This window comes from Lynx rufus, unplaced genomic scaffold (assembly GCF_022079265.1).
Source record: "Lynx rufus isolate CCGP_SWC_20201006 ecotype Redwood Valley unplaced genomic scaffold, mLynRuf1.p SCAF_16, whole genome shotgun sequence".
Classification (NCBI taxonomy): Eukaryota; Metazoa; Chordata; class Mammalia; order Carnivora; family Felidae; genus Lynx; species Lynx rufus.
In genome coordinates this window covers 50,790,430-50,818,035 of record NW_025814830.1, presented here as the reverse complement: position 1 = coordinate 50,818,035, position 27,606 = coordinate 50,790,430, and the positions used below count along the sequence as shown (strand labels likewise).

At 50.8% G+C, this 27,606-nt stretch overlaps 1 protein-coding gene across 1 annotated transcript in view; it reads left to right on the top strand.

The window, feature by feature from the left end:
* The window catches only part of LOC124511519 (polycystic kidney disease protein 1-like 2), a 67,861-nt gene extending 40,697 nt beyond the window's left edge, over window positions 1–27,164 (top strand). The window contains exons 17-30 of the mRNA XM_047078816.1: window positions 1,018–1,149; window positions 2,471–2,653; window positions 4,088–4,212; window positions 5,216–5,342; window positions 6,003–6,134; window positions 9,998–10,220; window positions 10,785–10,978; window positions 15,173–15,403; window positions 18,135–18,236; window positions 20,339–20,517; window positions 22,167–22,313; window positions 25,009–25,208; window positions 25,860–26,077; window positions 26,800–27,164. Of these exons, the coding sequence (XP_046934772.1) occupies window positions 1,018–1,149; window positions 2,471–2,653; window positions 4,088–4,212; window positions 5,216–5,342; window positions 6,003–6,134; window positions 9,998–10,220; window positions 10,785–10,978; window positions 15,173–15,403; window positions 18,135–18,236; window positions 20,339–20,517; window positions 22,167–22,313; window positions 25,009–25,208; window positions 25,860–26,077; window positions 26,800–27,027 (2,421 nt within the window). The 3' untranslated portion in view covers window positions 27,028–27,164. The remainder of the gene's footprint in view (window positions 1–1,017; window positions 1,150–2,470; window positions 2,654–4,087; window positions 4,213–5,215; window positions 5,343–6,002; window positions 6,135–9,997; window positions 10,221–10,784; window positions 10,979–15,172; window positions 15,404–18,134; window positions 18,237–20,338; window positions 20,518–22,166; window positions 22,314–25,008; window positions 25,209–25,859; window positions 26,078–26,799) is intronic.
* Window positions 27,165–27,606: the final 442 nt, after the last annotated feature.

Here is a 27,606-nt window from a genome sequence, read left to right as displayed (position 1 = left end):
TGCCGCTCGCTTATCTAGGAACTCACAGCTAAATTAAATGGATTAAAATGGGGCGCCTGGGTGGCTCAGTCACTTGAGCATCTGATTCTTGATTTTGGCTCAGGTCATGATCCCAGGGGTTGTGGGAACTCTGTACTGAGCAGGAAGCCTGCTTAAGATTCTCCCTCCCTCTCTCTCTCTCTCTCTCTCTCTCACTCCCTTCCTCTGCCCCTCTCCCCTGCTCATGCTCTCTCTAAAATAAAATAAAAAAAAGAAAGAAAGAAAAAGAAAAGAGAAAAACTGAGATGAATTAAAATGAAACAAAGTTTAAAATTTAGTTCTCCAGCTGCACTGGTCATGTTTCAAGGGCTCAGTAGTTGCATTCGGTGAGTGGATGGTGCAGAGACAGGACCTTCCATCAATGCAGAAAGTTCTATGGGGCAAGTGCTGAAATTATATTCTTAGTTCTTGTGTGTAGCTATCAAGGCCGGCCCCTGGCCCCTGTAAGGGCTCTGTGGCTTAGGAAACACAGTCCCCAGAAGCCTCTCCACTCCTCCCTCCAACTTCAAAGCCAGCACCTCAACATCTTCAGACCCTTCATTCCCTCCTCCCTCCCTCCCCAAATTTCCCCTCCTCACTTCCTTTTCCTTCCTCCCCGACCCTATTCTCCACCTCTGCCTCCACCCACACATCTCCTTCTCTCTGACCCTCCTACCTCCCTCTTACAAAGATCCCTGTGATGGCAGTGGCCCCACCTGGTTAATCCAGATATGCTCCCATCTCAGAACCTCTCACTTAATTAAAACTCCAAAGCGATTTTGCCAAAGTCCCTTTTGCCATGTGACGTGACATACTGACAGGTTTCAGAGATTAGGATGTGGACATCTTTGGGAGGCCATTCTTCTGCCCACCACACAACCTATGAAGCAAACACAGGTCTGCGGGCTTTGGAAAACCCCAGATGAACCTGGTCACTTGCTGTGACCCCAAATCTTTCTGAGACAGAAATTATATTTCTTCTTCCTCCCTCTGCAACAGGTCAGAGAGCACATGCTGGGGTCACTGTCTGCGGTCACCGCCACCCTGGGGGACATGCAGAAGGTGCAAGGGCTGGCCCAGGTTCTGAGAGAGGTGACCCACCGCAGTGAGGAGCTCACACCCACGGCCCAGGTGAGTGAGGCCCCCTGCTGACCCGGGCCGAGCCATGGGACACACACCTCTGCAGTGGGTCACTGACGACGCTCCTCAGGTCGACGGTCCCTCAGTCACGGAGCCACCAAAGCTCTCACCATTTGGTTTCCAAGGGTCCTGCATGGGTGGTGCCCAGAAAGAGAAGACGTCCTCCCGCAGCCCCTGTGTCTCATTCTGGTGTCCCAGCCGGGGTGCTCACACACCCCACTCCCCGACCTGCCAGTGGCACCCCAAGGGAGCAGCTGACTCTAATCACTGGGGGACACTCAAGTGTGTGCCCAGATCCTGCTGCTAACCCACCCATGTTCCCCGTAAATACACCACTGATGTCCAGCTGCCAGCTCCTGCCCTTCTTTCTTCTTCGACGCCCGCCCCACCAGCCCACTCTGCCTGCCCACACCTTCAATCCTTGCCTCAGGGTCTGCCTCTTGGAGAACTGAAATGAAATCACCATGCTCCCAGTGAAATGGTAGCCAAGGGTTCAAAATGGAGCCCTAAGCAGGGAGGGGAGAGCTACCCTGGCTGTGCTTCACCTACTGTCAGGAGGTGGAGCCCCTCACATTCTCCAGCCGGGAGCCAGCAAGGCTGACCTTTATTTCTGAGGCCACGATGCTTTTAACATCACACTTGCCATTTACACACCCATCTGCTCATCCATCCGTTCCATACGCACGCATTGATTCGGTACCTGTGTACATCTGCCCCTCCATCCTTCCATTCGCTTATCCAGGCACTAATTTACTCATTCATTCAACAAATGCTTCCCGAGTGCCTAGTATATACCAGGTACTGTGCACACACCAGGCACTGAGAATTCAGCAAGTCACACAGACATAGCCTCTACCCTTGCGGCATTTTCAGACTACTGGGGCAGCAAGAATTTACACAAATACACACAGAACCACAAAACCGGAATAAGTGTCTTGTCCATTCATCTATCCAGCCACCACCCATCCATCCATCCATCCATCCATCCATCCTTCCATCCATCCATCCTTCCATCCATCCCCCCCCAGTTAGGGAATGTTTACTGCTATGAGCTAGGCGTGTGCAAGGCACTCTGGAAAGACTCAGAGATGGACTAGGGTACTCTCCTGAAGGAACTTAGCACATTGTGGGAAGGAGAAGCTGACCTCAAGTGAGTGATACGGGCAGCCTGTGCAATGGGCCCAGATTTTCCCTAGTTTATCTCCCCGCCCTGCTCCCCTCTATTGCAGCCCTTGTCCTTGGAATGGTGCAGGGGCTGGTCTGGCTCAGGAGGGGCTCACGTTGCTTTCCCTTCCCCTTTGGGTGAGCCCAGCGGGAGGCCACCTGGGTTCTGCAGGATGCCAGTGAAGCTCTGCTGGCAGCGAGCTCTAAGGCCCATCCTGAGGACCAGAGGCGCCAGGCGGCCACCAAGGACCTGTTTCAGGCCGTGGGCAGTGTGCTGGCAGCTTCCCTGAGGGATGGACCGGAAAACCCTACCGGGGCCAACGGCAGCCAGGTAGGTGTTTCAGCCCAGATGCAGGCCTCCCAGCTACCACATGCCCCACTCACACCAGCCTTTCTAGATGGGTCTTTCTCTTCATCTTGCAGATGAGGAAACTGAGACACAGAGGTTAAAGTCCTCTCTAGGGAACTGGAAGAAAAGTTCCAGAGACCAGAGCTTCTGGGAGCCAGTGTGGTATACTAGGCAGAGCACAGGCTTTGGAGCGAGGCAGCCTGAGTTCACATGCTGCCTCTGTCACTTTCAAACCTTGAGACTTGGGCTGGGTGCATGACGACTCTCGGCCTCATTCCTCATCTGTAAACTGAGGCAACCCGCCACCTCCCAGATAAGCCACCAACTGGTGAGATCACACGTCCACCCTCCCGGTTCTCAAAACACAGAACGCTGTTAGAACACAGGCAGCCTCTGGAGTGAGAACGGACGTGGCACTGTCTCATGCGGCCCCAGCGCCCTGACGGGCCACCAGGGGAAGGGCCTCCCAGGATGGCCTCACGATGGAGCTGAAGGCCCATCACTTTCACCAGGTGGGGCTGTGTCACGTCTACTCAGGAGCACACACACACACACACACACACACACACATGTTTATGTTCCAATACTTACACTCACACATACCCTCAAACACACATTCGTACGCAGACACACAATCACACATATACTCACAAATACATACACACTTAAGTCTTTATATTCACGTCACCCTTAAATACATACGTTCACATCCACTCAGTCATATCCTCTCTCTCACACACACACATGCACGCACATGCGTGCGCACACACACATACACGCACACGTGTAATCTGTGCCCCAATAGGAACTCTTTGCAAACGTCCAGCCCTTCCCGGGTCCTTGACCTCAGTGAGCCCACATCCTCATCTGGGGGTTTGGGTGGGGTGAGCAGCAGTCCAAGCCCAGGTGACCCTGTAAAATGGCTCTGCCTGTGGCTTTCCATTTCCCCACAAATAAGATGTGGGCTGTGGGTGGACGGCAGGGTCGGACAGAGCAGCACAGAGAGGCACAGAGCGTGACAGCCTAGCGCACGGACTCAGGAGCCAGATGCCTCTCCACCTCACCGTTGAGTCCTGGCACTTGCCTTTTTCCATATGTGACCTCCACAAGTCACTCATCCTTTACGTGCCTTTGTTTCCCTGTCTGCCAAATGGGTAAGTGAGAGCACCTGCCTCACAGAGTTGTCGTGAGGATGAAAAGGGTTCACATAAGTGCTGGAATCCGTGCAATTGTTACTCTTCATTCCCTACAGAGCCTGGCGCTCAATGAACGGCAGTGTTGTCCCTTGCTCACTCCTCTGCGCGCCCCCCACCCCCTGCCCAGTCCCTGCTGAAGGCCCCACACTAGCCTGGTGACAGTGAGCAAAGGTGGCATATGGACACGGGTCACAGCAGCATCCCCTGCTTCCTCTTCCAGATGGCCACCGTGCCCCAGCTGCTCGATGTTGTGGAGCGAGTGCAGGCTGCCCTCCTGCTGGGGACACTGCCTGGGGGCCTCCCGGCCACTCTGGCTGCCCCTTCCATCTCTGTGTACACGAACAGGTAACCAGCAGCACTGGCATCCCCAAGACAGCCTGTCCCCTGACCTGGCTCGTTCCATAGCCACAGCCCGAGACCCTGTGACAGGCAGAGCCCAGGCAGCCAGCCTTGGAAGTGGGAGGGCTTTTCACCGAGAGAAGGTCCCCACGTTGGGTGCTTGTGCAGCGTAGGAGGGCAACGGCTGAGTCCACACCCCGTCTTGGAGCCACCCACAAGTCCTGAGAGTTGGGTCATGTGGGAGCCATGCAGGCAGGGAGGCTGAATGAAGGGGGCCTGCCCACCTTTAACCACATCTGGGGTGTGCCTGGCCAAGCCCGGTGCTCCCCAGAGCTGTGGGCTGGATTCAAGAGCACTTGCCTTGGGAGTTCGTGGACCTGAGGATGCCCTCCACCCTGCATTCCTCCCCCTGACAAGCAAGGGCTGGACCACACTGCAGGCCCTGCTGGGACACCCGCAGTGAGCACCCTTCTCCAATTCTCCATGCCAGGGTTACCCTCCTGGGTCCCAGGGGCAATTTCCTGAAGCAGCACTCTGACCAGAGCTAGGGTCTGAAACCAGGTCCCCAGTCTAATCCGACAGGACAATGGCAAGGGCCAGAGAAGATGGGGCTGGGAACCCATGATATCAGAGATCAAGTAGGTAGGGGAGCTAGGCCTGGAGAAATGCTCACATCAAAGCTCACTTATTCATTCAGCAAAGGATGTGTTGACCCCCACTGTGTGCCAGGCACTCTTGTTGGCACGGGGTGGGGGGGGGTGCGGCCTTAAACAAAGCTGGCTAAAGCCCTGTCCTCACAGTGTGTGTGTGTGTGGGGGGGGGGGGGGGGGTTGTCGGCTACCTTCCATGCTGTTCCATTGACACGAGCGTACAGAACCGCCTTTGGGGACTGAAGCAGAGCCGCCTGCTCTAATGGCGATACTGGGGCTCCCGGCAGAGCAAGAACTCTTCCTCTGACACTGACTTTCCTCTCTCTCTCCTGGCACCTCTGCTCTCGCCTTGTGGCCAGAATACAGCCCTGGAACTGGCGGGGCTCCTCTGTGCACACCGCTGCCACTCACTCTGCGACCTTCACCCTGCCCGCGGCCTCCTCCCTTGGCTCCATGGAGGCCAGCCAGGAGCCTGTGGACATCAGGGTAACAACAGTAATGCCCTCCTCGGGAGCAGCCCTTTACAGCTTCTATGGCATTTGCACTCGCATGCGTGTTTGCTCGGTTATGTTGAAGACGACCCTTTCAATTACACATATTACTATGCCCATTTTACAGATGAGGCTCAGTGACCTGCCCGAGGCCACAAGCAAAATGGCAGGGCTGGGATGCAGACTCCCAAATCCATCCTTCTTCCACTGTGTGGTGGAACTTCCCCGGCAGCCTCGGTTCAATTAGTTCCTGGAAGTAAAGTTCTTCGGACTTCGTTCCATAACTAGGAAACGGCAAGCCCAGGGCTCTTTTCACTCCCAAGTTAGGGCACATCTCTCTGTTCCTTCAGCCCCAACAAAGACAAATATCTTTCTCTTGGGGACTCGCTGGCTTTGCCAAGAAAAAAGGCTCAGATGGTTTTACAGTCCAGCAGCTGCACAACTCTAGCGGGTCTGAGCAGGTCCTCAGCCTTGAAAGGCAGACACACACCCAGAAAGCCAGACACAGCTAGCTAACAACAGGGTCCCCCATTCACCCCATAGAGCAAGGGCCACTTGTCCATCCCATCTTGGGAAACCCTGTCATTCACACAGGGATGCAGTCACCTTCCAGCCTTCAGGGGCCTCGGCCAGCACTCTGTGTTCTTGGTTTCAGATGATGAGTTTCCCAACGAGCCCTTTCCCAGCCCAAAGTCACTTTGATGTCAGTGGAACTGTTGGTGGCCTCTGTCTGACCAGCCCCAGTGGACATCTCATACCCGTGAGGAATCTGTCGGAGAACATCGAGGTAGAACTTGGGGGTGCTTTCAGAAGTCAGGTGTCACTTCTGTTTTCTTCTTCAACTTGGTTGGGACCAACAGTTGATTAAAGAGGAGAATCATTAAGAATGGTCCATACCCTGTCTTACACGTTGTATTTTAACTTAAAACTATAAATGTATATCATTGTCAATCTTGGGGTGTACAATTGAAACATTTCTTTCAATCTGTTGATTGGAATTTTAATCATTTTCATTACATTAACCACCCTTACATTGCAGGCTCTGAAATGTCCAATTTTCTCTAAAATGAAGCAAAAACATCAGGGCGCCTGGGTGGCTCAGTTGGTTAAGCATCTGACTTTGGCTCAGGTCATGATCTCAGGGTTTGTGAGTTCGAGCCCTACATCAGGATCTCTGCTGTCAGCCCAGAGCCTGCTTTGGGTCTTCTGTCCCCCCCCACCCCACCCCTCTCGCTCGCTCAAAAATAAATAAAAACATTAAAATGAAGCAAAAATATAAGCACACCATGGTGCAATACAAGATCAGATCCTCTTGAGGATCTCTTGAGATTTTAGCGAGTTTTTTCCTAATCTAGTTTTCTCATCAATGACTAATTCAATACCAATGTTTAGCAATTCATCTTTCCTGTATCTCCTCAAAGCATTCAGCTTGTTTTTATGCAAATAATTCTTTGCACACTAGTACTCTGTCACTTTATGTCACTCTGTGGAATATCTCATTAAAATTGACCTTTACAGGGGCGCCTGGGTGGCTCAGTCAGTTAAGCATCTGACTTCGGCTCAGGTCATGATCTCACACTCCATGAGTTCAAGCCCCGCGTCAGACTCTGTGCTGACAGCTCAGAGCCTGGAGCCTGCTTCAGATTCTGTGTGTGTCTCTCTCTCTGACCCTCCCTCGTTCATGCTCTGTCTTTCTCTGTCTCAAAAAGAAATAAACATTAGAAAAAAAATTTTTTTTTCAATTGACCTTTACAAACACATGTGGACATAAGCAGCTTTGGGATAAACACATGTGCCCACTGGTGAGCTCACACCTTGACTGGCAGGAGAGAGCTGTCATAGGCTGGGTTCTCTGGAAGCAGGTGCTGAGAAAGAGCTTGGGGTGCTAGATGTTTGCTGAGACCCACACCTGCAAAGAGGGAGGAAGGACAGCAGGACCGGGCAGAAGGAGGAGTCAGATCGCAACCCAGACCTCACAAAGCCCCGGTCAACTCAAGGGGGTGTGCCGTAACAAGTACCAGCCATTAGAATGATAATAATCAGGCTTATTATTTTTTGTATGTTTTGATGTTTTGATATCTTAAAAATCTTGCTGGTGAGGAAGAAGTCTACACCTTTCATATGTAGACTAACCAACCCCAAGTCCATACCCCCAACAAGCCCCTTTATCTGACTCACACACCAAGTCAACATTTCCCCTGTCCTAAACCATCCCGAGGCCAGGTACCAGGCCACCAGATGAGACCACTCCTATAGTCCCAACCCTGCTGAAATCATCCAAATGGGCCTATCTGAAAATGGCTTACTCTGTCCTGCCAGGCCTTTCCCATGGAGATCCCAATAACGGCCCTGACCTGAGCTTTCCCCTGTGCCTGCCCCTGCCTCCTGACCCCTGTGGCCCTGCATGGCATGGTAGTCCCCTCCTCTTAGGAAATGTAAGTCACAGATTCTTTCAATGGCACTGGCCCCTCCATATCAGCAGTCGCCTCCATAAATTAAAATCCCTCATGTACAAATGAGACAGATGTCCCACAGCAGGCTGCTAAGTCTTGGCCTCATACCCCTTCTTCGCCCCCTGGATGCAGGTGGCCCCAGGGAGGGTGTGCCTCAGACGAGGTGGAGCTCTGCAGCTGGGACAGACCCTGAAGGAGCTGACAGCTGGAGCCTGTCTGTGAGTGGGGAGCAGGCCCTTCCTGGAAGGGGGCACATGGTGGACCATGCCCATGTCTAACACAGAAGACCACCAGAAATAAGAGTGCACAGTGGGCAACAATCAGTCTGTTTTAAGAAGGGAACACAGAGCATCAGTTAATGGAGAATGGTTATGAGAACTTCTAACATATTAGTAATAGAATAATGATAGCTGCTAACTTTTTAGTATTACTCTGTATCTGGCACTTGGCTAAGTATTTTGTATGTAATATCATTAAAAAATTTTTAATGTTTATTTGTTTTTGAAAGAGAGACAGAGAGAGAGCGCGCACGCACGCACAAGTGGGGGAGGGGCAGAAAGTGAGGGAGACACAGAATCCAAAGCAGGCTCCAGGCTCTGAGCTGTTAGCACAGAGCCCAATGCAGGGCTCAAACTCACCAACTGCAAGATCATGATGTGAGTTGAAGTCGGACACTGAACCGACTGAGCCACCCAGGTGCGCCCCACCCCCCCCCCCCCCGCTTAAAAAAAATTTTTTTTTTTAAATATGTGATATCATTTTTTAAAACATTTTTTTGTACTAAATGTTTTTTTATTTATTTATTTGGGGGTGGGGGAGGGGCAAAGAGAGAGATGGGGAGAGAGAATCCCAGGCAGGCTCCATGCTTCCAACACAGAGCCCGACGTGGGGCTTGAACCCACAAACCATGAGATCGTGACCTGAGCCAAAACCAAGAGTCGGATGCTTAACGGGCCACCCAGGCACCCCCAAAATATTTTATTTTTAAGTAATATCTACACCCAACGTGTGGCCTGAACTCACAACCCTGAGATCAAGAGTCACGAGCTCCACCGACTGAGCCAGCCAGGCGCCCCATGTATGCGATACTATTTTTAATACCCTGAATGAGTCTACGTGGTCTACTGATGACAAGGAAGCAGAGGCTCCGAGTGGCCTGTTAACTGGCTGGAGGTCCCACAGCTGATACAGGACAGAGCCAGGATCCAAACAGAGGTCTCTCTGCCTTTCTGGCCTGTGCTCCTAACTTAGACACTTCACTTGCTTCACACCATCGTCAGCATGACCATAGTTCACACAGCACACTTGAGAGAATGAGAAAAAGTCTGTCCTCTTTCTGTACGGATGCAGCCCCGTCCTTGGTATGCAGTTTGATGAGTGTGGTGGGTGAATAACAGCCCCCCCGGGATGTCCATATTCTCATCCCTGAGCCTGTGGATTTGCTGCCTTACATGGCCAAGGGGACTTTGCAGGTATGATTAAGTTAAGGATCTTTTTTTTTTTTTAATTTTTTTTTTTCAACGTTTATTTATTTTTGGGACAGAGAGAGACAGAACATGAATGGGGGAGGGGCAGAGAGAGAGGGAGACACAGAATCGGAAACAGGCTCCATGCTCTGAGCCATCAGCCCAGAGCCCGACGCGGGGCTCGAACTCACGGACCGCGAGATCGTGACCTGGCTGAAGTCGGACGCTTAACCGACTGCGCCACCCAGGCGCCCCAAGTTAAGGATCTTGATAGAGAGATGACCCTGGATGATGTGGGTGGGCCCAGTGTCATGCCAGCTCCTTACAAGAGGCAGAGACAGGGAGAGTTAACTACAGAAGACAAAAGGCTGATCCGATGACAAAAGCAAGAGGTTGGGGCGATGTAAGGAGGGGCCCTGAGCCAAGGGACACGGCACCCTCAGAAGCTGGAAAAGGCAAGGTTCTCTCCTAGAGCCTCCAGACGGCATCAGCCAGCCAACCTTAGCCCCGTGGAACTGATTCTGGACTCCTGGCCTCCAGAACTGTAAGACGGCAGATCTGTGGTATCATAAGCACCAAGATAAGCAGCCCCAGGAAGCTGATAAGATGAGCACAGCAGAGTGGATCTCGGTTCCCCGGGCCCTCACCCTGCCCTGCTCTGCACAGCAGCCCTGATGCTTACTGGCACTCCCATCCCGGCACACCCCTGATGTGACTGTTTCTGATGACAGATCCTGCTGCCCCGGCTTTCAAAAGGACACGGTGAGCCAACTGTGTTACACTTGACCAGTCCTGAAGCTTTGTGGGTGAACCTGACTACAGATGGCGCAGCTTTGGGGATCCAGCTGCACTGGAGGCCTCATGTCCCACTCAGGCTCAGCCTGGGCTACGGCTACCACCCCAACGAGACCAGCTATGACGCCAAAGTTCACCTTCCGCCAACGGCTGCTGCAGGTAATCCATCAACTGGGCCAGCTTCTTGGGCAGTGGGGAGAGGGTAACCAACTTAAAACTTGAGAATCAGAAGCCATGGGGGAAAAAAAACTTTTTTTGTTACATTAAACGCCTATTTTTTGGTGTTATTACTACTACTACTACTACTGTTATCATCAGTATTATTATCTGGCAACATTAAGTGAGCACCTACTAAACACCCTGAACTGATATGCACTTATAGAACTAACTTCACTGCAATCCTCATTACAACCCTTGGGATGGGCACTATGGACATTTCCTCTTGCCAGATAAGAACAGAGAGGTCAACTGGTACAAAGTCACACAGCCAAGAAGGGACAGAGTCAGAATTTGAGCCCTCATCTACCTTACTTGGCAGTTGTGTTGACTTGGGAGTGCCTCCTATTCTCTGCTCCAGACCTCAAGGGAAGAGGGCTTTCTTAGGATATCAGGGAGACCATCAAGGTCAGCTCCCCTACCCAGTCACCTTGGTCTTTCTCTCCCATGACATTAGCCCCAGTCTCCACAAGGCTTCGGGCTGACCTGGAGCCCTCTCTCTTGCAGATGGACTGTCCACGTGGATTCTGAACCCAGAGGACCTGCATTTTGGAGAAGGCATCTACTATCTGACTGTGGTCCCCGAGTCTGACCTGGAGCTAACCCCCACCAGGGACCTCACAGTTGGCATCACCACCTTCCTGTCCCACTGTGTGTTCTGGGATGAGGTCCAGGGGACTTGGGACAACTCTGGGTGCCAGGTAAGGAGAGGACACAAAGAAGAAGACACAGCAAGCTTGGTTGGGTGTGTCCAACTCATTTGGGGTCCCCTTTCAGTGCCTCTCGTGGCTGTTCTGCACCCCTCTACAGTGTCTTTGCATATGCTGTTCCCTAGGCCTGGAATGCCCCTCCTCCCCCAGTATGGTTAACTAGACCCTGCCTCCAGTATCACTTCCTTGAGAAAACTGTTCTTAACCCCCGGGCAAGTCGGATTTTCTGCTGTAAGCTCTCCCAGTACATACATCCATTCCTCCATAGCACTAAACACAGCACTAAGCCATTTCATATCTACTCAGGAGGTCACTGGGATGATGTCTGTTCCCTCAGTGCACCAGGAGCCCCATTAGTCAGGAACAGTGTGCTATGCTCACCATTGAGAACAAATGACCATTGAATGAATGGACATTCATCGCCAAGGAACTGAACTCAGAGTCCTTTATTCCATGCCAGGTGCTGTGTTCCGTGCTTTACTTGTATTACCTCATCAGACCTCCACAATAACCCTCTAAGAGAGTAGGAATTCCCATTCTAAGGTGGTAAAACAAAGGCTCAGGAAAGTCAACAAATTTACCCCCAGATCCCTTGCCTAGTAGGTGGGAGAGCTGGAACTCAGACCCAAGCCCATCTGTCTCCAGCGCAGGAGCCTTCTGTGAGATGCAGCACTGCTTGCCCAGCCCCCTACCCAGTCTCGCCAAGCCCCTGGATGGCACATGGCTCTATTAATTGCAATCAAATCCCTGTCTCAAGTCAGCTCAGCTCTGCCCATGACAGTGTCCAGACATTAGCTCTGAGGTCATCAGAGGCCATCTTTCATGCATCAGTGTTCCTCTTCTGCCTTCCCTGCCTTTGATCTGCTGTTCTCTCCCTGGGCCAAAGGCCCTTTATACCTACCCTGCATGGAAAACTCCTGTGCTATTCACCCTTCCATCTCCCACTCCAGTGTCACCTTCTTGGAAGCATCCAGACATCGGGACTCTCCCTTTCTGGACTTCCACAGCATTTCATACTCTCCCCCAAACAGCAACCTCCACATCTAGCTGAAATTTATCACATACCTGTCTCCATCTAATAGACCGTACCTTCTTTCATTTATTTAACAAATATTTGCCGTGCGCAAGGCAGTGGGGATATAATGGTTAGAAAAACCAGTGAGCTCTCGGTCCAGCAGAGGACACAGCCAAGAAGCAAATGCCACACATAATCAAATGACAATGGTCACAAGTAGTGTAAGAAGCCAGGCCCCAGCAGAGCCACAGAAGGGGACTCAGACCCAAGCTCCTTCCGGCTTTGTTTCTGCTATAACTTCAGCTCCCTTGTCAACTCCTGCCCTGGCTTCTGGCCACCACACAGAGGGAGTTCCCCAAAGTGCCAGGAAGAAACAGGTGCATCGCGACGTCCAAGAGACAACATGTTCCCCGTGCCCGCAATAGAGCCCTTTGTACCTCGTGAACAAGGCCCTGGGTGTGTTGTGACCTTCCCAGAGTCCTCACTCCCGGCAGCTGTTTGATGCCCACGCTGCTGGCCTGGAGTGCCCGGCAGGCTGTCCTCAGAGGCCCGAGGCTCAGAAAGAGGGATGGTGTAGCCGATGGGGGCGTGGGCTCTGCTGTTGGACAGACTTGGGTCCAATCCCACTTCATCAGGACTGGGCAGGTAACTTTGGGCAGGTTGCCGCACCTCTCTCAGCTTTCCCATCTGAAAATGGGGGTACAAGCTGGTTACCACTTACAGTTGGGGCGGGGCCTGGACAGGAATAGGGGGATCAAGTAGTTAGTGTGGGGTCTGGCACAAGTGAGTGCTCCACAGAGTCAAATGGTTGTTGTGTTGAACAATCTGAACACGGAGAAGACAAAACTATATATAAAATGGAAATCAAGGGGACAATGAACATGGGACTTGGGTGGCGGTTGGGTTGAGGGAGCATGAGGACAGCCCAGGGGAGGACTACTTATCTAACTGTAAGTTATTGGAAAGTTCCTAGCTTTCGAGTAGGGTAGGGGGTTCTCAGGACTTATTATGTTATTGAAAATATACACCTACTAATACATGCGTACATGAATGCGGGACATACAAAAGTCAGATGTGGGAGTGTGTTGTGGACGAAAAGTTATATGAATCCAATAAATACGCGATGCTCGTTATATAGAAGCAGATACAGATAGCTATAGCTATAGCTATAGATAAAGATCCCTGGGGAGCCATAAATAAGTAAATGGGTGGAAAGACAGCACCAAATTCTCTAAATGGCTAAAGAAAGCTCCAAGTCTGTAGACCGCAGACCTTCTCAAGGGGTAAAAGCAGAATTATTGCAAGGGGGCTGAGAATCTGTATTCCTGCTTAAGTATTTTCTCAAAGGTCACTAAAGTTGCAACTACTTTAGCAAGGGTATGCGCAGACTTATTCCTGGAGTTCAAGAGACTCTCACGCTGGAAGGGTTGGGAAAGCCCGGGAGGACAAAGATGTAGGCATAAAAAGCCTGGTCCCTGGGCACCCAGCACTGAGATGGTCTTGTCACTGGCACCTGCTTGGTTTCTTCTCTGAAACCATCTCCACTCCTTCCGAGTGCCTCAGGCGTTCCCCTAAGGCCCACGGCTGCATGACAAGCGCTGAGCAGGATTGGGAAACAGTGAGAAAAACAATGAAGCAAACACGGAACTAAGGGCCATGTGAAATCTGTCAATAAACACTTGGTGTCATGCCCATGTGACCCCTCTGCTGGGTGGCTTGTTAAGGAAAAGAGACAAGAGTTACCTGCTGGGGCAGTTTGGGCTGCAGCAGGTCCTTCCTCATGCGCTGAGCTGAGCGGAGAACTTTCTGCATGCCAGGGTCTCCTGCTCCCCACCCCTCCCACCTCACCACCTCCTGGTAGACCCTGAAGTGAAAAGTGGCACTGAGTTGTGGGGTTGAACATAATCTCTGCCCACCAAATGGCCCGGGGGGGGGGGGGTAACTGAAAGTTGACAGAAGGATTTAGGAAAGAACTTAAGTGCAAGGTGTGAATTAAGAACACAGATGGGGGTCCCCAGCCCTGGTCCATTCCTGTCTCCACCCCCACCCCTGGCCCCAATGTTATGGTCCTGTACCACAGGGGACCATGTACCCAAGCTCCATCCACACACCTTGCCCCCCATAGCCACATCCTGCCACCCTCATGCCCGAGGGTGGGCACACCGGTGGCCAGTCCACCAGAGAAGAGTGATCCTGAGGAACAGGGCTGTGCAGGCCCTAGAAGCAAGGGATTCCAGGTCCACGTCCCCAAACCATAGTCTAGAAGGGGGAATCCCAGGGCCAGGACTAGGGTAAAACAAGTGAGACATCTATGGTGCAAAATTTAAGGAGGGCTTCATCCTCAGGGTCACCTAGAGCCTTTCCCTAGACACGGTGAGTGCTATGTGCTGTGGTGGGCACGTCCCTGGGGCCCCCTGACTCCCTGTCTTGTGCAGACAGGTGCTGCCTGAGGATAGCTAGAGCAGCACGCACTCAAAGCATGAGCCCAGGCGAGGGGCCCCTGGTGCCTAAACCTAAGAGGGTGAAATTTAGGGAGCGCATTCCTGGTGCTAAGACACCAGTTCAGGATTTAAACATTTGCCCTTCCCTTTTCTTTACATGATTCCCCAGTATCAGTGTTTTTGTGTTTTTTGTGTGTTTGTTTTTTATCTTCAGTGTGAGATGACTGACCACCCTAGCGAGTCCCAGGACTTGGGACTTTCATTTTTAGAAATAGATAAGTCCCTGGAAACCTGAGATGAGCTGATTACCCTGGATGGCCTCTCAGTACCTAGCCTATTGCCTGGCATAAATTTTGCACTCAATACATATCCGTCCAACGAGTGAGCATCGGGCGGAGAATGTAATGGAATCATGTGCACCAAAGTTGTGACAATGGCTGCTAATGGAAGGTGGGGGATAGAGGGAACTTCGCCTTCACCCGTAATAGTTCTTTAAAAGGGCAAAGATGACTCATGAGATACACAGGTGCCCACTGAGAATGACAGGTACAAAGATACTTGTTATAGATAATATTGTTGACATTTAAAGATTTTCAGCTAACTAAAAAATCTCAAGAGAATCCTAGAGCTGGTCTCCCCAGGCCTCCTCAGGGAACTTTCCACCTCCCTTGGGCTTTAGTGAGCCAGAGACGTGCTGGCATTCCTACCAGGGCCTCTTTGGGGTTGCAGGTGGGGCCACGGACCACCCCCTCCCAGACACACTGCCTCTGCAACCACCTCACCTTCTTTGGAAGCACGTTCCTGGTGATGCCCAATGCCATCGACGTCCGCCAGACCACCGAGCTCTTTGCCACCTTTGAAGATAACCCCGTGGTTGTGACTACCGTGGGCTGCCTCTGCGTGGCCTACGTGCTGGTGGTGATCTGGGCAAGGAGGAAGGATGCTCAGGATCAGGCCAAGGTGAGGTTGCATGGTCTGCAGGAATGGGAGGAAGGAGCAGGGGGTGTTCCCTTGCAGGAACTTCAGGGGATGGAGCTCAGGTGGGGAGCCAAAGGGCCAGCAGCAAAGCCAGGTCATCCCAGGCAAGCCAGCTTCTCAGCCTCATTATATATAAAATGTCCATTCTCATCAAATTGTCAGGAGGATTATTCTACTGACCATTTATTGAGGATTTACTAAATGCCAGTGATTATCCCATTTAATGCTCACTTCACCTCTAAGAAGAAGATTGAGAGGCCCCAAGACCAACCTCAAGTTCAGCGATTTGCTGGGAAGACTCTCAGAATTCAGAAAAGCTGTGATACTCATGATTATGGCTTATTGCAATGAAGGATGCAGATGAAAATCAGAAAAGGGAAGAGTTCAGGAGAGATCTGGCCAGAGCTTCCGACTACTCCCCCAGGAGAGCTGTATGGACAGACGGCATTCTCTAGCAATGGCGTGTGACAGTTCATACGAAGCTCACCTGAGCCCTGGGGTCCAGGGTTTAATGGGGGGTCAGCCACAGACATATGGAGTGCCCACTGAGTAACTGAGGTCAGTCACTCAGTCTCCAACAAATCACCTATCACCACCACCACCACCCAGAGGTCGGTCAGACTGATACAGCATGGCCCAAAGCCCTCATCATAAATCAGACTGTTAGCAGAGACTACTTGGTGTGGACCAAGGTATTCAAAGACACTCATCACTTGGGGCGCCTGGGTGGCTCAGTTGGTTAAGCGACCGACTGTGGCTCCGGTCATGATCTCACAGCTCGTGAGTTCGAGCCCCGCGTCAGGCTCTGTGCTGACAGCTCAGAGCCTGGAGCCTGCTTCGGATTCTGTGTCTCCCCCTCTCTCTACCCCTCCCCTGCTCATGCTCTGTGTCTCTCCATCTCTCAATAATAAATAAACGTTTAAGAAAAAAAAAAAGAAAAGACACTCATCATGCAGGAGATTCCAAGCACTCAGGGGTTATCTTTCAAGAGCTGGCCAAGATCCAGGTCTTTCTTTGAAATGTGCAGGGTATGGACAACCCGGGCCTTCTGAGTCCACCCTTAACCGGACGGTGCCTCTATCCCCTTACAGAGGAAAAGACCAAAGATCAGGGAGGGCAACTAACTGATCTAAAGTCACCTCCAAGAAGCCAGAATTCAGACCCAGATCTGCCTGACCATAAAACAGGTCTGAGGATAGAAACGAGAAAAACAAATTGCCAACAACAAAGTTCTGATTACTTTTCTAATATGTGCACCGTATCTGACATTTAAGGAGCCTTCAGTAAAATTCTGAGTGTCTGAGTGAGCACATAAATGCTTGCAAGGATGCACTGTCACAAAGTTCTGAAATATTCTCCATTTCCCGCCCTCCCCACACACAGCAACACTTCTCAGGATGTGAAGGTGGCACAAAGCTTAATAAGCTCATAGTTACAGCATTTATACTGCTGTCTTCAATTCACACGAGGGATTCAACATTAATACTTTAAGCGCCTCCCGTGTTGCTTGGTTCCCAAGAAAGAGACTCTGCAGCGGAGCTGAGTGTGCAGGGTGTTTCACAAGGAGTGCCTGCGCTCAGCCCTGGAAAGGGAGGGAAGGAGGCAGGACGAGCAGAAAGAGAAGCAGCACTGTCCACAACAGCCCAAGTACGGAAAGAGCCCAAGTGTCCACCGAAGGATGAATGGACAAAGAAGATGCGGTGTGTAAGGACAATGGAGTATCACTCGGCAATGAAAAAGAAGGAAATCTTGCCATTTGCAGCTACGTGGAAGGAACTGGAGGGTATGATGCTAAGCGAAATGAGTCAGAGAAAGACAAATACCATAGGACTTCACTCATGAGGACTTGAAGACACAGAACAGATGAACACAAGGGAAGGGAAGCAAAAATAACATAAAAACAGGGAGGGGGACAAAACAGAAGAGACTCTTAAGTATGGAGAACAGAGGGTTGCTGGAGGGGAGGTGGGAGGGGGGATGGGCTAAATGGGGAAGGGGCACTAAGGAATCTACTCCTGAAATCATTGTTGCACTATATGCTAACTAATTTGGATGTAAATTAAAACAATAAAAGTAAAAAGGAAGGAAGGAAGGAAGAAAGAAAGAGAGAGAGAGAGAGAAAGGGAAGCTGGGCTGGGAGCTCCAGAGATGCCCTGCGTTGGATCGAGATGCCCAGGTCTTGAGCATGCCCAGATACCACATCAATCTGCCATCGCACGTCAGCCTCCCCAGGAGGGCATATGACCTCAGTAGAGGTGGCTGTCACATCCCAGACAACTGGAGCAGACTACCGTCCACTGCTGGGAGATAGCCCACTGCAACCTCTACTCCAGCTTTGTTTTGTTTTGCTGCTAAACCGCCTTAGCCTTCCTTCCTTTTAAATTCCCTTAGAGTCCCAATCTGGTTACCAATGTTAGAAATTCTAGATAAACAGAGTTGGTATCATTCACCAGATCAAACACTGAACGTTCTCACCTTAATACCAAGTTCATTTCCAGTTTGACTACTTTGAGTCATATTTAATATGAAATGCATTTTGTACTATTTTATTTTAAAAGTTTTTTATTTCACTTGTTCTCACCCAATGGAATGAATAAATAACATACACAATTTTGCTCTCTTCCCTTGTCATGAATGCCCAGCTCGCTCTTGGCTGCTGTGTAGTGCATGAACCCACTGAACAGGGCCCTCCTAATGCCATCCTTCTGTCCAGGTGAAGGTCACAGTGCTGGAGGACAACGATCCCTTTGCCCAGTACCACTACCTGGTGACAGTCTACACTGGAAACCGGAGAGGGGCAGCCACTTCCTCGAAGGTACCTGTCCGTGCAAGACTCCCCCCCCACCCCCGCCCCGGTTGATCAGTGTGTCCCTCCCAGCAAAGCCCTTGCTGGCCCACTGTTGAGTCACGTTAGCATAGTGAATACGGTATTGTAGGATTTTTTTTTTTTCTCTTCTCATTTTTTTACAGGAAAGAATCTTTTTGGCAAACAAAACATCACCCCAAGCCCCAATATTTAAAAAGATAAAGTAGGAACTTGTTAAGGGAGAGATGGGGCCTAGCACTATGACACTGGTCATCTCCCTTATCCCTATCAAAGAATAACTCAGACAGTAACCTGCATGCAAATTTGCTCGCATCAGAAGAGTCAGCAAACTGTTATCAATGGGTAGAGAGAAAACAAAACTCTTCAGAGAGAAGGGAGAAAGGAAAGAAAGGAACGGTGCCTCCCATTTGAAAACAAGGAGTCTTAGATTTTTGGGGGTAAACTGATTAGCTGGCATCTAGCTAAAAGGTCAGGCTGAGCCATCTGTCCCGGAGCAGGCTGACGAGAGGTAAGTAAAGAAATTATTTCACTTACTTATCAATTCTCTGAGGTTCGTGAACACTTGGCTGTGGAGCATACAGCAGGTTGTCCCTGTAATGCTTCGGCATCCTGAGTTAAGTCTGGCCTGTGCGATGTTCCTCATCTCGATACACTATCTTGACAGCAGCCTCCAAGGTTCCTTTACTCAAACTGAGGGCTCAATGGAACACACTTTGAGAACCACTGGCACTGTGTCTACTATCTCAGAGGAAGCTCCATTGTTTTTTCAAAAATGATATCGAGCTTCATTACAGTGGGGCATTTGTCTGTTACTTTTTAAATCTTATTTTCATTTATGTTTGCATCTGTTTTATTTTTATTTATTGCTGTGTCTTAGGTCCTCAACCAGGTGGCTAACATAGAGTAAGAGCTCGGTAACTGTTCACTGAATAAACGTAGGAATTAATCTCATCCATCGAATGAAACATTTACCTTATTTCTGTTTGACACTAAAGAGACTACCTTATAGGAAAGACGTGAAAACCTACGATCCACAGGCCATTTCTCTTTCTGGAGAGTTGGGCCACATGTCCGTTTGATATTGTCTTAGTTTGGATGGTTAGTAGAGGCCAGGGATGCTGTTAAACATCCTACAATGCACAGGAAAGCCCCCAGAGCAAGGAATCATCCGGCCCAGGATGTCTATAGTGGGTGAACCCTGCTGTGGAAGCATAAGTAGTTGCCTTGAGAGGGGGACCCTAGGACACCCCAGTAGGGGACTGGGAAGCTGATAGGGAAGAGAAAGAACTGATAAGGGGTGCATTATCAAATCCGTTACCTCTCTGGGCAGCTGGAGCCTAAACCCACTATGGAACTTGGCAAAATGGTAAGCAACATGGGCCTCAAAATCACCCCACTGATGGCTGGGGGAACTGGGTCACTTACCCACGAATCCCATCAGTCACTGGTGGAGAACAGCATGTATCGCCATTAATTCTCTGGCACTTCCAGTCTCTGTTCTAACAGCCCAAGAAACCCCAGGAAAGAGACAGCTGCTGGCAGGGATGCTGCAGTGGTGAGGCTGACAGACGTGGGCAGAACACAGATGGCAGTATGGTGGCTGTTTCTGCTCAGGAAATCAGCCATCAGTATCACCTGGACAGCTGCAGAAAAACAGATTCCTGGGCCCTGGCCCCAGGATTTTCAGTTGGGCGGTCTGGAGGGGGGGCCTAGGAATATGCATTTTCAAGACAATGGGCACTCATGCATTCACATCTCAGGGCCAGGTACTCTGGGAGACACTGGGAATATAACTGTTAGAGGGAGAAATCAGTCCCTACCCTAAAGCCCTTACAAATAAGTACATGGGAAGTTTTAAAAAGTTACCAGGAAGCGTTTTATAACTCACGCTGAATACATAAATGCAGATAGTGTGACCCCAAATCTTCATACACCTGAAAAATAATTCAGTAGGCCCAAGATGGGAGAAGAGAGAATGAAGGGGCCGTGCTATGTTGGTTTTCACTGGTTTTTGGACACTTCCAAGGAAACACGGCCAGCAGGGCCTGGTTACCAGGGGGAGTCGGCCTCTCCTAGTCTCTGGATTTCAGGTGACTGTCACCCTATATGGCCTGGATGGAGAGAGTGAACCCCACCACCTGTCAGATCCTGACATCCCAGTTTTTGAGCGAGGAGGAGTAGATGTCTTCTTACTCTCCACCCTGTTCCCCCTGGGGGAGCTGAGGAGTCTGCGGCTGTGGCATGACAACTCAGGGGACCGTCCATCCTGGTAAGTCACGGTGGGGGGGGCGGCACACCACGAGAACCCCCTAAGTGCCAGCCCAGGGCTGTGCACGTGCCACCTGGCTGATCCACACAAGCCTCCGCAAACACATAGAATGGATCCCTACTTCACCGATAAGGACAGTGAGGGCGGGAGAGGCCCACCCATCCATGAGCCACACAGATGGGATTAGTAGCTACAAGGACTGGAAGTTGCAACCCTGGCGTCCAGTGTTAGCTCCACCCTTGGCACATTGCAGCATCAACCTGTCATTGAGCCCCCAGCTCCCCATCTGTAAAATGGGGATAGGTACCCGCTGTGAAGACAAACCTTGCCCAATAAGAGGGGACTAAGGAGACACTGGGCTGATTCTTTAGTGGAAGAGGCAGGAACAGCCGCCCCTGCTAAGCACTAGACTAAGCCTTCCTGTTTCTGTGCCTTTTTTCACCGGCTCCTCAACAATGACCAAGTACTCTCATTCAGGGACAAGTACCCTCATCCTTGTTTTGCAGGTGGGAAAATCCAAGCCCAGGGAAGGTAAGTGACTTGCCCAAGGTCACACAGCTGGCAAGCTCAGAGCCAAGAATCTGCCCCTTCTGTGTGAGGCCAAAACGAGTCACCTAGATGAGTCATTTCCAGCCTGACCCCCCCATCAGAGGCTTGCAACTTTAGAAAAACACAGCACTTACATTGCTGTCTTTAATTTACCTAAGGGATTACACATTACTACTTCAAGGGCTGTACACTGGACTCGGAGATAGAGTTGAATATGCAGGGTGCCTGGGACCAGCCCCTGGGCAGGGAGAGAAGGAAGCAGGAGGAGCAGAGGGGGCAGAGCTCTGATGCAGCACAACAGCGCGGCTGACCCCCACAGGGAGCTCTGGAGTGTTCCGAGTCGGGCTGAGATGCCCAGGTCTTGACCACACCCAGGCACTGCACCCATCAGTCACTGGATGTTGGCCTCCCCCGGAGGCTGTGTGACCTCAACAGAGGAGGCTCTTGCATGCCTGACAGGGCTGTCCTCCTGGAAGTGAGAAGACGCGTGTCCAGAGCCTCCGAGCATTGTCTGCATTACACAGTAAATGCTCAGCAGAGAGTGGCTATTGATACTGTCACTATTCTTACTGGCCATAAGGCAACAGGGGAAATGGCTGCTCCGGCATCTCCCATCCCAGCAGAGGCGAGATGATCTCATTCCTTACGCGGGCCTCAAAGACCTAAATCAGGTTAGATGACTGATACCCATGAAGTCCTGAGTCCAAAATAGACGGCTCGCTCTCTGGGTGGAAGCCGGCAGGAAGACGAGGTTTTGTGCGCCCGAGTCTGCACCTCCCTGAATGCACACAGTTTAGACAACGTGGCTTTCCTCACTTGCATCTGATGCTGGCCCTGGGCCTGCTGCCCTGCACTGGGGTTAATAGTTTCAGAAGGTACCCTCTTGCAGCAGCATCTCCGTGAGCTCCCCACGTGAGGCCAAACTCACCCGCTGATCGGGGCATTTTGGTCAAGGCACCAAGGAAAATGAAGAAAAATACAGTTTCTCTTTTCAGGAGCTCTTGTTCTTGGGCTCAGGTTTGCAAAGGTGTTACCTTCGTGGTATCCAAAGAAGCCTCACCTCCCAACCTTGTCCTCAAAAGCACGGGTCCCTTCTGCAGGTACGTGAGCCGGGTGCTGGTGCATGACCTGGCAACGAACCGGAAGTGGTATTTCCTCTGCAACTCGTGGCTGTCCATTGATGTCGGAGACTGTGTCCTTGACAAAGAATTTCCGGTGGCCACAGAGCAGGACAGGAAACAATTCAGGTACTTTCTTCTTTTCAAGCAAATGCTGTTCACCTTATTCTTTCATCTTTAGGGAAGGTGCACTGCAATCCAGGTGAAGCAAAACAAAAGCATGTTTCAGCTATCGGGACTGCATAGCTTCAAATGTGTGACGTTAATGACCAATCAGTTTTTCTTGCTGGGACTGAGGGGCCCTGGAGGGACATGGACCCTCTGACACGGAATGATCTTTGACGTGGTGAAAACGGTTAGAACGGTTATCCGTATTTCTTTACATGTGTCGTACAATAATATGTTTTGTGTGACTGAACAGCCTGATTTTGAAAGGCAATTCCATGTCCGGCCATCTGGGGCTCCTTCTTCATGCTGTTTTACTCCACACGGGTGTTTCAGCACGTGTCTCCCTTAGCTTTACTTCCTTCTTTCCACATCTGCCCAAACACATCAACGCAGATACAAATGTACACACACACACACACACACACACACACGCTCGTGTGCACACACACAACACCACAGACCGTTTATTTCATGTCTTTTAAAATGGAACCACTCCCACCATGTCACCCTTTTTCTTTGATGGCACACCATGAACATCCTTCCAAGACAGTGTGGTTGGGTCAAACTCTTCCTTACTGGCTGCATGATAACCCACAGACTGGATGTCCCACAGCTAATTCAGCCATCCTCCTGTTGATGGACACTCAGTCTGTTCCCAACCAATATTAGAAAATCAAGAGACTCCACAAAAACCCGGCAAGTATGAAAATGCGGCAAGTATGTTCCTGCATGGCACCCATCTGCTAGAGCTGGGGACCAGCTTTCCTCTTATACAGGCCATGTACACTCTGTTTTGCCACAATCCCCACCCACTCCCTATTATCTTACTCCCAACCCACTTCACTCGTTTACTTCATTTGTTTGTGTCTACCCAGGTCCCTTTAGGTATGTGAATTTGTCACCTCTACTTTATTTTTGTTTTATTTTTGAGAGAGAGAGAGAGAGAGAGAGAGGGAATGAGTGAGCGCATGAGTGGGGGACGGGGAATGAATCTTAACTGGGCTCTATGTTCAGTGCAGAGCCTGATGCAGGGCTCGATCCCACAACCCTGGGATCATGACCTTAGCTGAAGTCAAGAGTCAGACACTTAACTGACTGAGCCACCCAGGCGCCCCGTGACCTCTACTTTAAATGGCTTCTGAGTTAAGTTCAAAAACAAAGTCTGTTTCCAGTGCATTTACTGAAAGGTGACTTTCCCTCCTAGCTGCCACTCTGAACAGCCCGGCCTGCAAAGGGAAAAAGTCTGAGTCCGAGAGACTTGGGCCCCAGGAGAAGTGTAACACAGATGTGGGCACACTGCACAGTTCCACATGCTGCTACTGACTTGCTGCACGACCCTGGAAGAGTCACTGCACCTCTCCAGGTCTCAGCTTCCACATCTGAAAAAGGAGTTGTTCGGTGTGCCTACCCCACGGGGACCCGTGCGCGTCCTGTGAAATGATGTGGGGAGCAAACTTAGCACGGCGAGCGCTCAGAGTAAGTGCTCGGTCACAGGAGCAGATCATCAAACGTGCGATGCCTGGAAATGAGACACAGGGGCGTCTGAAGGCAGGACTGTGTCACTTCCCCATGAATCCTGGTGCCCAGCAGAGCACGTGGCACACAGCACGAGGCTCACCAAATATTTGGTGAATTGTCAATAGAACTATGGGCAGAACAACCACGTGGAAAATCACTGTTGTTGGCAGCTGACCTATCTCTTTATGCACCTTTACTCTGAGTCCAGGCCACTCACGAATTACAGAATGACAGTCAAAGTACAACTCTGAGGGGTGCTGGCACTGGCCACCAGAATGCGTGCCAGCTGGGAGCATCAGTTCTGCACACTCAGGAGAAGCAGGGCCCCTGATTAGACTACATTCTGCTCACAGGGAAATAACACAGATTCTTAAGGAGAATATGGTGCCATTTCCAGAAACCCTGTCTTGCAATTTTTATTCTCTCAAACTGAGCCTGAACCTATAGCCTGGAATTTTTAACCAGTATCCTCCAATGCACTAATTATAATAAACCTAATAGTATAGCTAACTACTGTACGAAAATTATAACAAAAATAATTGCTAGGGGCACCCGGGTGGCTCAGTTGGATAAGCATCTGACTTCAGCTCAGGTCATGATCTCATGGTTTGTGGGTTTGAGCCTGGCATCGGGCTCTGTGCTGACAGCTCAGAGCCTGGATCTTGCTTCCGATTCTCTCTCTCTCTCTCTCTCTCTCTCTCTCTCTTTCTGCCCCTCTCTCTCAAAAATAAACATTAAAAAAATTATAACAAAAATAATTTGCTAACACTGATGAACACTCACATACATGCCAGCTACTTTACCAAATGCTTGACAAAAATGATCACAAACCTTTCAACAGTCCCATTAGGCAGATTATGTTATTACCCCCATTTTACAGACTAGTAAACTGATGTGGAAAGAGTAAAGTAAGTTGCCTGAGGACACACGACGAGCAGCAGGGCCATCTAGGATTGCAACTCACTCTGTGCAGAGCCCCCACCATTAACTCTGAATGATGCTAAGGTGCCGTATGTCTCCCACACTAGAGACAGTAGAGGATAAATCTTGGAAACAAGCCCTTCCCTCGCATCCCAGGACTGCCCCGAAGAGACCAGCCTTCTCCAATCCCTGTCCCTCTCTCCCTGCCTCTTCACAGCCACCTGTTTCTCATGAAGACCTCCGCAGGCTTCCAGGATGGACACATCTGGTATTCTGTCTTCGGCTGCTCAGCTCGGAGCAACTTTACCCGCGTCCAGAGGGTGTCCTGCTGCTTCTCCATGCTCCTCTGCACCATGCTGACCAGCATCATGTTCTGGGGTGTTCCCAAGGACCCAGCTGAGCAAAAGATGGACTTGGGTAACTCGCACTGTCATGACGGTCAGGGACAGTGCCATACCATTCCCGAGGTCCCACGACCACCCTCCGATTCAATAATTCAACAAGTACTCACAGACATCAGAAACACCGTTACACTCATTACAGAGGAAGGATACGGGTCAAAATCAGGAAAGGAAAGAGGTGCGTGGGGCTGGGGCAGGGGGAGAGCAGGTACACAGCTTCCAGTTGTCTTCTCCCCACAGGCGATCTGTGACCATGCTCACTCCTCCTGACAATGATGTGTGACAACACACATGGAATACTGCCAACCAGGGACACTCCCCTGAGCCCTGGTATCCAGAGTTTTTTTGGGGCTTGCTCACACAGACACAGCTGACCCCCACATGGCTGACCTTAGCCTCCGGCCCCTCCAGAGGCTGAGGTGATGCTGTGTGGCCAAGGCCCTCACCGCTAATCACTGTTATCATAGACTATAGAGTGTGGCCCAAGACCCCAGGTAAACAAAGGCGTACCTACCGGGCAGAACAACCCAAGAGCTTAGAGGTCACCTCCCAGGAGCCACTCTGGGGCCAGACGTCTCTGTGGGCAATGTGAGTCCTTACCGCACAGCCACCTTCTGGAAGCGGTGGTGGAGAGTCTCCCACTGACCCCTTCCCTCCTCTGTCCTAGGTAAAATTGAATTCACTTGGCAGGAAGTGATGATTGGACTGGAGAGCTCTCTCCTCATGTTCCCCATCAACCTCCTGATCGTTCAGATCTTTCGAAACACTCGTCCTCGGGTCACTAAGGAGCAGAATGCTGGGAAATGGGACAGGGGCTCCCCCAGCCTGGCCCCCTCACTGCAGTCCATGGAGGATGGCCTTCTGACACTTGAAGTGGTGACCAAGGCATGTCTTCAACCTTGGCGGTGGAGGGGTGTTCTAGCCTGGGCAGAAATGGCGGAGGGAGAACTGAGGCCTGAGGCCTGGCGACCCCACGTTGTCTGACAGCATCAGTCACCAAGATTCATCACCTACACACACATGTGTGCACGTGCATGCATGTTTACATGTGCACACGTGCACACACATGTACGCCACGTGTGCGTGTATACACATGTATAGGCATCACGCAGGTGCACATGTATACACGCACACACCTACAGACATGTACACGTGTGCATGTACATATACAAAGACATAAACAAACATATACATACACTTGCACACATGTATATGTACACACACGTGCACACATACATACACAAAAACACCTACATGTATGCACCTACAATTTCTGGGAACCCTGTGTGTACAAAATATTACACCTTTATCATAGAAACCCATGGAAGGGACTCCTTCTGCATTCATGCACCAATAAACATTTACTGAGCACCTACTACATGCCACACTTTGAGAAATACAGCCTGGAATGTATCAGTTCAAATCCTAGAAGAGGGGCTCTACAGGTGACAAAATGGAAGCTCAGGGTGGTCCAACGTCACATCTCAGTGGGCAAAGCTGGGATTCAAAGCCAGACTGCCAAGCCCTGGGGTGAATTCTCTTCACCACTATACTGCCCCATCACCTATAGCTCACGTTCCCCTTACCCAACCTGGGCTCACTTGCAGGATATGTGGAGACTCGTCAGCTCCCTGTTTAAAGCTCTGAAGGTGCCAGCACCTGCCTCTGGCTGGGAGTCAGTGACCTTGATGGACATCAACCAACTGTTGGCCTTGGTGGAAGATGTCATCTGTGTGCAGAACATGGTAGGGCAGGAGTCCTGGGAGGAAGCCAAGCAGAGAGAGGACTCTTTGACACTCACTCTTGGGTCTGTACAAGCGGAAGGTAAGTCCTGATGTTTCTGATCTGGGAAAGGGGACCGGGTGGAGACAGGACTTTGGGCTGCATCTGGCTCACTAGGGAGTCGAGAAGTCCTATGCAGTATCTCCCACCGACCTCCCCTGCAACCACCTGCCGTCACCTCCCTCTCTGTACACAGGCAACCCCTTTCTTCACAACGCCAAGCTGCCTTCCCGCTAAAGGCCTTCATGTGTGTTTGTCCTTTCATCTAGAATGTGTTTTCTCCTCTCTTAGCTAATTCCCAATCAGGCCTTAGTCTTGGTTTAAGCACTCCTTCCTCAGGGGAGCAGCCCCACCCCCAGTGGCACAACGGGGCCTCCAGACACATACCCTTTAGCCCCTAAGCTTCTCTTGCGTCGCTCTGACAGTGCCTGCTGCCACATCGTGACTTGTGTGAAGAGCTATTTAAAATCTACAGCAACCTTGCTGGAGCGTGAGCTCTGTGAGGTGGGAGCCTGTCCCTGTCCTGTCTCCATCTGTCTCATGCCTGACCCCATGCAACACATAGAAAGCACACAACGAACGTGAGTGGGATGACGTCAGCACAGCAGGTCACGATGGAATGCACAAAGCAG